The sequence below is a fragment of the Paramormyrops kingsleyae genome, chromosome 21, assembly GCF_048594095.1.
Source record: "Paramormyrops kingsleyae isolate MSU_618 chromosome 21, PKINGS_0.4, whole genome shotgun sequence".
NCBI lineage: Eukaryota > Metazoa > Chordata > Actinopteri > Osteoglossiformes > Mormyridae > Paramormyrops > Paramormyrops kingsleyae.
The window spans coordinates 5,863,886-5,876,684 of NC_132817.1; the positions used below are offsets into that span (position 1 = coordinate 5,863,886).

Genomic DNA, 12,799 nt, shown 5'->3' on the forward strand with positions numbered 1-12,799 from the left:
AGGGGCACGGCCGTTGGAACTTCAGAGGTTTGGAAACCTGTCAAACTCTCAGAATTCAGTTAACCCTGGCTGGCTATTGACTCCTCTAGGCCGTTGCAAGAGTTTGGTTATGCCTGTGGCTGAATTGTAGGGTGTTTTTGTCATGGTGTGTGGCTCTCCGGTCAGGGTGCTGTGAGGGACTCCTCCCAGGACTTCAGAAAGGATGGGGCCACAAACAGTGGGACATTCCCACTGCTGTCTGTTACCATGGGTTAAATCTCACCCTGCAGATTGCTCAGTGTGTCTGTTGGCCTCGCCACACTCTGCACCCACACACGCCTGCATGGGCTGCGTGCAATGCAAGGCATGTATGAATCTATGCAATTAAGACTCAAACACAGGGACGGACGAGGGATGCATTGCATTTTGGTTTCAATGCAACAGAGGTCTAGGTCTCAAGCTGCTGTCCCGGGGAGGGTGGGGTGTATCGCATCGCCACGCTTTTGCTCTGCTCCTGCTAGTCAGAGCTTTGAAAATGTAGCGCGTCATGTTCAAGGTCGTCTATTTTTCCGTCCCCCATAGCAGCAGTTATTAGATGATTAGATGACTTCATAAAAAAGTGTGAAAGGGCATAAATGTCATGTTTCCTTGGAAACAAACTCGCCTGAGACCTTCCTGTTTACAGTTTAGCCCTAGTTAGCTCTGTTGTTTTAAAAACACACACTTGGCAACGAGCCACACGGTCGGCCGTGATGCCACACAGTCAGCCTTGATGCCACACAGTCGGCCGTGATGTCACACGGTTGGCTGTGATGTCACATGGTCGACTGTGGTGTCACGTGGTCAGCCGTGATGTCACAACCAGCATCAAGTTTTGCAGAAACTGGTTTCTAGGGGTCCTCTGGTTTCTAGGCTGATGTCTCAGCATCCACTCTGCAGCCTGATGGCGTGTGAGTGTCTCGTGAAAGTTCTAACCCAGCGGCTGCCTGATGTAAATAAGTGTTTTATTAGTGCATTTATTAGTACTTTCTAACACAGCGTTTCCCAATCCGGTCCTTGGGGACCCACAGACAGTCCACGTTTCTGCTCCCTCCAAGCTCCCTGCCAGACAGTCGACATTTTTTCAAAGGCATGGACTGTCTGCGGGTCCCTGAGGCCCGGATTGGGAAACGCTGCTCTAATCCGACCCAGAAAGTCAGTTGTTCATTGTAGCCACCATGGCTACATGGTGCCGTTGCTCATGTCACATCCAGGTGCATTTCGCCAAGCTGCCACTAAACCTGCAGAGCCTCCCCGCTAATTCCACACACCCTGCTGGGAGTGTGTGATTACTTACCTCTCGTAAGGGCTTGTATATTAAAAACTACTTTCGTTCCGTTCTTCCATGTTAACCATATCGTTTAACGTTAGCGCTTTGCGAAGGCAGGGCTGTTAGATCTCAGCAGTAAATCTCGAAAGTCTCACGACCTTGACAGTACTTTTGATTTTTTAAGTTTGCTTTCTGCTGGCTGCTCGCATAAATGATGGGTAATGCTGAGTAATCATCCTGACTGTTGCCACAGAAACATAAAGCCCAGTGTCAAGTACAATTGGTCCTTAGCTAGTCTTTGTGCCCCTATTTGACGTGTATTCATGTCTGATTGTCCTGTGGCCAAAGGCATCAGTAATGCGGTGGTGGAGTCATGGGTGCTGACTCAAGTAACAGGGGCCCTGTTGTAGTACTCACTGTATCACTTTGTAGCTCTGTAGTACTCTGTAGTATTGTATCACTTTGTAGCTCTGTAGTACTCTGTAGTATTGTATCACTTTGTAGCTCTGTAGTACTCTGTAGTATTGTATCACTTTGTAGCTCTGTAGTACTCTGTAGTATCGTATCACTTTGTGGCTCTGTAGTACTCTTTAGTATTGTATCACTTTGTAGCTCTGTAGTTCACTGTAGCACTGAGGTACTATGTAGTAGGGGTGTAACGGTACACAAAAATTACGGTTCGGTACGTTTTCACTTTCTTTATTAAACAGAGGTTTACTGAACAAAGTATGACTGTCTTTTTTAAATAAGTCTCTGTCAATACTGCTGCGACATACTAATAAAAAGTAAAATTACATAAAAGTAAATATAAATAAATATTCTCTCAAGTAAATTAAAATAAATATCCATTAAGGCACACTTTGAAAAGATTAACTGTACCTTCAAATACTGGTTTATCTGTGTTCACCATACCTATGCGCACATGTGTATTGGTGCGGCTTCATCCACCCTTTCCAAATGTTGCTCAAGGGAAAAACACAAATCTACAAAGGTTTGGCATTTGCTGCATTTGTTCGGTACATATATGTACTGAACTGAAAGACCCGTACCAAAATTTTTGGTACGAACACGTGTATCGTTACACTCCTACTGTGCAATGTTGTAATATTCTGTAGTGCTGTAATTACTGTGTAGCCCTGTAGTACTCTGTAGTGCTGCAGTAGTCTGCAGCATTGTAATACTCTGTAGTGCTGTAGTACTCTATAGTAATATAGTATACTGTAGTGATGTAGTTCTCTGTAGTGCTATAGTACTCTACTACTCTGTAGCACTGCAATGGTGTAATGCTGTAGTTCTCAATAGTTCTATAGTACTATTTAGTGTTGTAGTACTGTAGTACTCTGCAGTGCTGTAGTACCCTATAATTATATAGTAGTTGCAGCACTATAGTAGTCAGCAGTGCTGTAGTACTGTGTAGCACTGTACTCTTCTGTAGCACTGTAGTACTCTGTAGCAATATAGTATTCTGTAGCGCTGTAGTACTCTAGTGCTGTAGTTCACTGCAGTGCTATAGTACTGTATGGCACTGTAGTTCTCTGCAGTGCTGTAGTACTGTGTGCTGCTGTATTACTCTGTAGTGCTCTGTCATCAGTACTTTTTAGTGATGTCTGTTGTGTTACCTTCATATTTATCTTGGATGTTGTCCTTTGTGCATGCATATTAATTTTATCTTGGGGAAATGTAAGTATCCAATGGGACCATGTGGGATATTTAAAAAAAAAACTTCTATAAGTTTTAAAATGTCAAACCAGAAAACACAGAACTTTATTTCCATCGACAAAAATCCTACAGGGACTAGTAAGAAAGTCGGAACTGGTCTCAACTCAGTGAGGTGACTGTTGGATGTCACCAGTGAAAACCGCCTTTTTAAAATTAGGATTTGCCTTTAAATAATTGAAAGCCTGAATACCATATCTTTTTCATCCATGAATTATTCAGTGAGTATGAAAGTAGATTTAATTTAATTTGGCCTTTTTAGAACCAATCCCCCGATGAAGCGTACAGGCTGGGAAACCGTATTCCCCCGTATTCCCCCGTATTTCCCAGGACTGGAGGCCCGTCACTGGGGAATGCGGGGCTCGAATTGGGCTCCCCCACACCCTACTCCGGCTTGCCTGGGGGGTTGGCTGAGAGACGGGTACTGCCTGCCGGCCGCATGGAGAGCCGAGGCCAGGCCGCGGAGGTCTCTGAGCCCCCAGATGCTCGTTCCATCTCATGTTGCTCTAATTAAGATAAAGCCAAATCGACTCTTTTAATTATAAACGAATTGATAATTAGCTCGTCCCTTTCTGAGGTTTTTTTATCCCCTAACCTCCTCCACTCTCCCCCTCTGAATGCTGTTTCAAAGCTGTAGATAAAATGTTGTTTTTCACCCACTTGGTTGATTTTAAAGTCAAGACCCAGGAAATTAAATAGTAACTTTTTTAGAGCAACAGACAGCTAGAAATAAGGGTAGCAAAATAAAAATAAATAAATAAGACAAACGACATTACATTATAAGTACAACAACAATGATGGTGCATAGGAATCTCAGGCCGGGAGGCTGAGGACACCCAGGACGGAATGCCGGTCCATAGCAGAGCTCACACTGACATAAAATACACTTTGTGGCACTTTTTAGAGATAGTAATTCACAAAAATAGTTTGGTCATAATATATTTTTATCCAAAATGTTTGGGTTGGTTTGCGGTGAGTGTGATTGAGAAATGAGGTCACAGGGCAGCTGGGGGGGGTATCGCGGTTTTTGACTTTTTACACTCCTCTGGTAAATGAGCTTCGGTTCTGTGGGGGGGCTGGTTTCACCTGGTTTCATTCCTGCACGTTCCGTGCGGTTCCGCGCATCTGTCCGCCATCCGCCATTCTTTTGTTCCGCAGACCTACGGTCTCGTGGGGGAGTAGAACCCAGGGGGCTGAACTTCACCACCTCCTCGTGTTACTGCGGTTCACGACGTGCTTGGGCTGAAGCCCGACAGAAATGAGAAAGAGCAAGGGACTTTACTGTTAAAAAGGACAAGAGTGTCACATTTGGTGTTTTGTTTGCAATGGCCTGGTATTTGTGTCTCAGCGAAGCCACACTAAGCCACATTCTCCTTTTGCCCTAAAAGTTACTCAGAAAAATGACACATGTTTGTTCGGTCCCTCTCATTGGTCCGCCCACCTCGTGGCCCACCATCGCCCCCTTCAGGACCACCCGTATGGCATGGATCCTAAGGGCAGGCGTCCTTGGAATTTTTGAGAAGTTCTGGGAGTTGTTTAGTTGTCGCTGTGCTGATGAAAGAGTCAGTGGAATCTCGCTCCCCCCATTCTGAGGCCCAAAATGTCCTCTTTAATGTCTGAGAGAACAAAGACTGTAGGCAGAATCTCTGTGGAAAAAGGCCAACCATGCAACCTTCGAATGAGTGCTGATTTTTGGAGCTGTTTGGCATAACCTGAATGCACCTTATGCTTTACCCTCTTGTTTGCGGCTGTTGGCTTTGCTCGAGAACCCAGCAGTGATACGGTTACTCTACTGGCCGTGGGATTCAAACTCAACATCCCGGACATTGGGCTCAGATGCTTAACCTACTGGGCCACAACACGCCTGGACAGACCGACTTCTGAGCCCTGCTAAGGGGTGAAGATTTTGTGTCAGCCAGCTGTCTTAGCGAGGGGGTTGTGACCCGGGAATCCGGCACTGATCTGGCGGCTGTGACCTTCCTGCACTCCCCGTGGGCAGTGGGGGGAGGAATGAGTAGGTTATTAAAATCCAAATGCCGTCGGGAGCAGGGGGGGGTATGGAAGTCGCCCTCCCCATTCCCGTTCTGCTTTGGTCCATTTTTGTTTTTTTTCCACTCATATTTCCAGTGTATTGACACTTATGCTTTAGTCTTTGAGAGGGGGGGGGGCTTTGGGCCTCTTTGTGCACGTGTCAGGGTCAAGGGTCAAGCACGCGACCCCCATTTTCGAAGATGTTGGATCGTTCCACTCTGGGTCAAGCGTAAAATGACATTATCACCAATTCCCCTGGAAAAATAAATTCCCTCATCCGAAGCGGCCCTGACACAGCGGGCGCCATGGCGATGTAAACATGGCGGTCTCTCAGTGCCGGCCTGACCGTGCAACTGGACCGGTTTACTGGGTTGGATTTTACTTTCGGGTGACTGAGCTCGCGCCATCGCTAGCCGCAGAGACGCAGGGGATGCCTGTGAAGGCACAGTGAGTCCCCACACCCTTTTTGACTCTGCTCCGGAGTGTAGCACGGCGGTTGTGGTTAGAGATTGGAAAACAGGCTTAAGAAATGGAGGGAAAAAAATCCCTCTTGCAGGGAAACTGGCTCTTTTGAAGATTTCACTTGAGTCAGCAGGAATTTGTTCGCAGCAGATCCCTGTCAGGGCCGGGGGGGGGCGGGGGGGGGGGGCTGCCGACATCCCAGCCCGGCTCCTGAGAAGCAGGCCCAGGCCTACCAGAGACTTCTGTAGCGAAATGCCCCTCGGCACCAAATGCTGAATGTTTCATTTGGAACAAACCCTGATTTTAACCTAAAAGAGAACAGAAGCAAACCCATTCCTGCCTGTGCTGTAACATGGACATTCTCCGTGTGCTTTAAGGATAACAGAGCTCTGCTTGTGTTGTAATGATAGCACAGTTCTGCCTGTGCTATAAGGATGATACAGTCCTGCCTGTGCACTGGCATTCCTCAGACTAGGATTCCTGAACCCACTCAGTGCGAGAGAGCAAGAGACAGGGGAGAATTAAAAGCGACACAGTCTTTGTATAATGAGGCTAATCTGTGATTCCCAGAGTGGAACGGGGACAGTCTCTGGCATGTCTGTTTGAGACTAGCAGGCTTATGAAATGAATGTCCCATGTGCATGTAAATGCGAGTTCTCTGGAGCAATTCTGAAACACTAATCGCAAAGCCCTCTTAACGAATCGTTTCGGTTCCCTCGTTACAAAGCATCTTTTATTTTATTTTGCTAATTGCAGATTGTCAGATAAGTGTGATAAGGCTCCCTTTGTCGACGTGGTTCGAGAACGTCTCTTATTACCCGCCCGCCTCTTTGTCACGCTCACAAGACGCAGGGACATGCCCGGGGAGGGGGGGGGGGTGCCTGCACTGTCCCGAGCCTCTGGCTGAAGGCCTCCTTTATTAACCTCAGCGCTAACCAGCTAAAAAGCTAACTGGTGCCTGCAGTCACGGCCAGCACTGCTCCCGCACCCTGCCCCCTGCTCAGCACTGCTCCCGCACCCTGCCCCCTGCTCAGCACTGCTCCCGCACCCTGCCCCCTGCTCAGCACTGCCCCCTGCTCAGCACTGTCCCCTGCTCAGCACTGTGGCCTGCAGCTCAGCTCAAACATAGAGCCACCTGGGAAGTGGTGGTGCCGGTGGATTTGGGGGGGGGGGGGTTGATAGCATAAAGCGCTAATTGTTTTTGGAGTGGGCGGGACTTGCCGGCATCTTCTGTCCCCTTTGTCCTTGGCGCGGCGTTGGCGACGGCGTGTGTAATTAGCATGTGTGCAAGCTCAGCTCCTGGCGCAATTCCAGCACGTCTCACAAAAGCGCCGATACGGCTGAAGAATGTTATCACCGGCGGGCCGCTCCGGTGGGGGCTGCTCGGTGGGGGCCGCTCGGGTGGGGGTCACTCCTGCGCCTCCTCGCCCCCGTACTGCACCCCCGCCGGTATCTTGAGTGAAGCTGGTTGGGGTTCAGGCGGGAGCCCCTCCTCACGTACCGCTGTTTCTGGGGCCTCCCCTCCTGAAATGCGGCCTGCGGGGGGGGGGGGGGTGGAGTCCTGTCCTCCGCCATGACATGTTTGTTCACAATTCTGTTTTATTACCTCGTCAGTTCTGTCTAGTTCACTTGTTTTTTCTCTGTTTTTTTTTTTTGCTATGTAAAAGTTGCAGCTTTCTTTGTGCTGGAGTTCAGAATTACCTAAATTGCACGATCTTCCCTGTGGGGTGACGTGGAGCCCCGTAAAATACCCATGATCCGTCCGTATTATCGTTGCTTGTGTTTGATACACTGGATTTACTTGCACTTTTATTGGCATATAACCGGTTTGTTGTTTTTCCCATTTTCTGAGTATGGGACACCTCGTGCCCTGGGACATCACTTGGAAGGGTCATTACCGTGTGCGTCTGTTTGTGGCAGGTTGGGGGGTTGCAAGGTGGGGGGGAAATTTTGTACCGCAGCCTCTCCTCAGTTTCTATGCCCTTGTGAGAGTGAGAACCCCGCCCCCCTCCATTCGCCACTGCCTACTGGTAGCCCCTCCCCTTCCCGGTGTTGCCATGCTGGGGTGGGGGGGGCTGACTCAGCAGTTGCGCTTTGCGGGGGGGAGGTGTCGGATGATTCACCGTGCGGCGTATCTTCCAGAGCGAGCCCTTTCGGTACCGTCCTGCCGGTAACTGCGGCGTGCTTTTCTGGGTCACATTGGCCTCGTCCATCACGGAAAGTTCTGGAACTGGGTGGCACATACACATACGCTGACACATTAAAAAAAAGAGGAGGATGGTAAAAAGATAACTCTTTAACGAGAGGACGGCATGAGGTGGCCATTTTACCCTTCCAATGTGTGTTACCCTCCAGTCCCCGGTTGCGAAATTGTACATGTCTGTGCCAAACATGGAGCTGGTCCTGATTGACCCTGCAGAATTCCGGCATTCCCATCTTTCAAGAGACTGCTGTGCCCCATGGTGGCGGTGGGGGGGGGGGCACTTTGTGAAAGCGAAACCGGAGATGTCATGAGCACCGTCGTGCTCATGAGACTTAATCACAGGGGGGGGGTTTTATTGCACATTTTGCAGGCTAATTATACACGCGTCTGTCATTGTGCTGCCGCTGTTGCTCCCCCCTGCCCCCGAGCATGAAAACAGCCCAGTGAGAGACTTGTGACCATGCTCTGAATCCAGCACCTGCCCGGATCTCGCCGGCTTCCGCCGGCATGCCTCTTCTGGGTCACTCTCGGGATGGCGAGCATTCGGCGGGGGCCGACTGACAGCCTGTCTGAGTCTCTGCCCATTGGAGCATGACCCTGCCTCCCAGGCCCCGCCCCTCCCTCATTCACCCTCTGCCTTAATAAGAGCAGAAACTGTATCCTAACGACAATGGAATGGAAGGTGTCTCTAAAATACCCAAACGCCTGACCGTCTATCTCAAAGGGCTGGCATGGTGTTGTTTCGTTCGCAAGGCTATGGCGCTTGGTTTTGCTAACCGCTCTGCCTCCATGGGGCTCCACCATCCCCCTGCCGGGTCGGGGATCCGTTTTGGGATGAATTATCACTCTGTGGGTGCGCCTCCTCCGGGTCCCGTCAGTGACAGTATTAGTGTCGATACCAAATTCTGTTCGAGTCCAGGCAGGATCCTTATTATTTCTGAGAAGGGATGTTTAGAACATTCTCCTGGAGCAAGGCCACCTGGGATACAGATAGCAGGGCAGGAGTGCCGGCTTCCTGCTCCGAATACGATACAGGAGATGGTGTGAGGTAGCAGCTGGACCTGCTGTCTCCCATATTCCAGCACTTCACAGACACATCGGCCTGCCAGCGCGTCGTGGCTGAGGCTACGTCCTAACACCAGACAATTAGCTCGCTGTTGGAGTAACGAGGCGAACTATGTAGTCATGGGGGTTCATGATTGGTTTAAAACTGCCCCCCTCCCTTAAATATCACTGCCCCCTTCAGCTGGGCAAAAGCTGTGACAGATTTGCTGGGAGAGGGTTAAATGCATGAGTAAGATGGTTTCAGGCCACTGATTTAGGGCTAAAATGGAACGTCATCCCATCCAGGGTGTGCAGCCTGGGATAAGCTCCAAGCCTGACCAGAAAAAGTGGTTAAAAGGTGGGTGGTATGTCATAGAATCTTCCCTGGGTCCAGAGTCGCCCATAAAGTCCATATGGGGTGGCAGGGGGCTGGAGGCCCGGGGACGAGTGGAGCAGAGATTTGGCCCCCCAGCCAGCAGCAGGGACACGCCTCCTGGGGCCGGCCTGGTTGCGAGTCTCTTTTCACCCTAATTAATGTTTACTTCTGCCTTAGGAGCAACTGGTCTCCATGCCAGCACCATGTGTAGCGATGAAAGCCACACCAGCCACTGTGCGGTCTCCCCCCCCCCCCCCCCCCTTATTGTGGTGTCGGGAGGGCGGCTCGGGGGGGGGGTATTGTAACTGCCATAAAGGAGGCCTTGTGACACGTTCTTATGAAGATGCTGGGTTTCCGGGGTTGGGGGGGGGGCTTTTCGTGGGTGTTATCATACTGCTGGTTTCCACAGCAACCTTTCCCTGAGGTCCTGACGTGGTCGGAGGTGAGCACACACGCCCATGCACACGCACACGCCCATGCACACGCACACGCCCATGCACACGCCCATGCCCACGGATGACCACGTCCGCAGATAAGCATGCTGGGCTCTTCTCTGCTTCTTGCAGGCTTTGTTCTACTGTGTGTCTGATCAGACCCCAGCTCCCACCCCCCCACCCTGTACGGGGTCTGGAAAGGGGCACCGTACCTCTGCCGTCCCTCAAACCGCAGCACCGCCATGCATCAGACCTGCAGCTGGTTGCTTTCTCAGAATTATTTATTTTTTTCTTTTATTTTTGAATGAAGTGAGCCGGAAAGAAAAACACATTATACCCGCATGAAAATAGACTGTGAGAATCAAGGTTCCCGTTCTCTGCCACATGGGCCTGGCATTCGCGGCACGCTCTCCAAGCCTCCAGAACCAGAACCATGCTTTTCCAGGTCAAACGTGGAGCTTCCCTATGCATCTAGTCCGGTTGGGTCCGTTCATTAGCGTGACCCATGTGGTGTTCCGTGCCCAAACCGGTCCCTCATTCAGTGGGCTGTTGACCACCACTGAAACCTCGTATTTGTGTGGGGCCCACCAAAGTTTTTGAGGGAGGAGGGTGAAATGACTTAAAAACAACAAACTGCCCCCTGCCCCCATTCCCACAGTATGAGGCAATGGAGATGGAGATGTTTCGACACTCTGGGAATCAGCACTGAGATCAGCACCCCCCCCCCCCCCCGCATGTGTCTCCCTCCCCACACCCCATTAGCCATTAGCTTCACGGCTAATGCCTTTCTATTCAAATGCAGTACAGGCATCGTTTCTGATTTTTTTGGTTTTTTGTTTTTTTTTGGGGGATTCGGGGGGAACTTGTTGTTATTGAGCCACAGTTCTGCCCCCCCCCCCAAGTGAACTGCTTACGCTTTGCCCCCAGGTGTGTATTTGTTTATATAGCCACCCGATGCGCATGACGTGAGTGAAAAAAACCGGTGATTCGCCTGGCCGGCAACAAACAAACTTGTAGCTTTTGAAGAGGCTCGTAAAGTCATTCTGGTGGCCATGCCAAACTATCCCACCAGAAACCATCAAAGGCCGTGGCGCATGCGGCGGTCTTCACCGGCAGCTGACCTCCTCTATTGGCTATCTCAGTAGAGGTTGGCCAATCCCGAGAGGTCGTGCAGCAGTCGGGCCCTCCCACTGACGTCTCTCTCTCTCTCTCGTTGTCTTACCCAGGATGAGTTCCACCCCTTTATCGAGGCCCTCCTGCCGCATGTGCGTGCCTTCGCCTACACCTGGTTCAACCTGCAGGCGCGCAAGCGCAAGTACTTCAAGAAGCACGAGAAGCGGATGACCATGGAGGAGGAGCGTGCGGTGAAGGACGAGCTGCTGGGCGAGAAGGCCGAGGTCAAGCAGAAGTGGGCGTCCCGGCTGCTGGCCAAATTGCGCAAGGACATTCGGCCCGAGTGCCGCGAGGACTTTGTGCTGACCATCACGGGCAAGAAGCCGGCCTCCTGCGTGCTCTCCAACCCCGACCAGAAGGGCAAGATGCGGCGGATCGACTGCCTGCGGCAGGCCGACAAGGTGTGGCGGCTGGACCTGGTGATGGTGATCCTCTTCAAGGGCATCCCTCTGGAGAGCACGGACGGCGAGCGGCTGGTGAAAGCCGGCCAGTGCACCAACCCCGTGCTCTGCGTCCAGCCTCACCACATCAGCGTCTCCGTCAAGGAGCTCGACCTCTACTTGGCCTACTTCGTCCAGGAGAGAGGTGAGTGGCCGGGAATAATGGCAGCTCCCACAATGCCTCTGGGTCTGAGGGCGAGAGTTAGGACACTGGTGGCTTGGGCTGTGAGCCGAGCGAAGGCCAAGGCTGTGAGCAGGGGTGGGGGGGGGGGGGGTGGGTACTGTGCAGACCCAAGGCAGGGGGACACAGGAGGTAAATGAAAAGGGGACTGTCTGCTGCTTTTGGTTTACCTTGCGGTTGCCCAGCTATCTTTCTGTTTGGGGGGGTGTGGGTGCCTCCTGCCCCCCAGCACAGGCAGTGTATCTCGTCATCCAGCTGTCAGGCCTGTCACATCGTTACTGCTGTGCCACGATTCTTGTTATTTATTTGGCTGCAGAGTCTGTGTTAACAGTGTCGTGTCACTGTGACAGTATGAGTGTGTGCGTGTGTGTGTGTCTGCGCACTTTCCCCTTTTTTAAGTAACCGAGAAACTTCAACGTACAGCTAAATAAAGACCCACAGCAGCGTTTGATTGGTCGAAAAAGGAAAACAGTTTCCCAGAACAAAAACGAAACGAGGGTCTGTCTATCCAGACCCTGGATCGGCCCGTTGAGGCGGCGTGGTAGGGAGGAGAGGATAGCAGCATGACCGTTAGCCAGGTCTGTTAATGGCCTCCGAGTTGCTCAGGACGCCGGCAGCCTGCGGGGGGGGGAGCGAGCAAAGCAGAGTGGCAGGAAGGACATGAAGTCTGTCTTGTTTATTTGGTGGTAGTTCCTTTGCCCCCGGCGCATGCTTGCTCTCTCTCTCTCTCTCTCTCCCTCCCTCCCACTTGCGGTCCCTCTTCTCTGCCAGCCCAGGCAACCTTCACCCTCAGACATGTGGGTCACTGTGGCAACCGGCTGGTCACATGACCCTGCCTAATGGCCTACAAACCGCTGGCTGTAAACACTTTGATAAGGCGCCATGGCTTTCCACTTTCACTCAGGCCTGGAGGGAGGTGGAGGGGGGGGGGGGGGAGCGGAGGAGGAGGGGCAGGGCAGCCAGTCAGCTTTTGTCCTTAAAGGGACAGGAGCCCTTAAATTCGCGAGGCTTGTGATTCCCGCCTCGCCTGTCCGAGCTTACGAGGTTGTATCTGGCAGATGCTGAAATTCAGGCCTCGGCTGAGGCCTGCACATATGACCAAAAAAAGTCATGTGACTTTCAGCTCCACCCCTGTAGTCGTCTGTCGTCTACAGTTACCTTATAAAGTGCTAGAAAATCCCGCTGTTCATTTGGTCATTGCTCAGTGCCAAACTGTGTATTGAAGTTGGTCATAATCCGACATAACCACAGAATCTGAGTTGGGGTGTTATTGGTTAGCTGTTGTCCCTCTTCCAGTTCCTCTGAAAGGCCGACCTTCCCATGAAGTCCGGGGACAGACCCGTCTCCGCCACAGACCCGTTACGCCGCGGCATCCCACGTGGCGGCCGAGGCGTGTGTGCGTGCGTGTGCCCTCCCGCGTACAGTAACCGTTTCCCAAACCGTAGGCCAGA

General features: G+C 51.5%; 1 protein-coding gene across 5 annotated transcripts in view; it reads left to right on the forward strand.

Annotated features, from left to right (window-relative positions):
• Window positions 1-12,799, forward strand: part of LOC111847425 (nuclear factor 1 C-type-like) — a 68,193-nt gene that overhangs the window by 9,725 nt on the left and 45,669 nt on the right. For all 5 annotated transcript variants that reach the window (XM_072704060.1, XM_072704059.1, XM_072704061.1 and 2 more), the window contains exon 2: window positions 10,781-11,312. In XM_072704060.1, coding sequence (XP_072560161.1) covers window positions 10,781-11,312 — 532 coding nt within the window. The remainder of the gene's footprint in view (window positions 1-10,780; window positions 11,313-12,799) is intronic.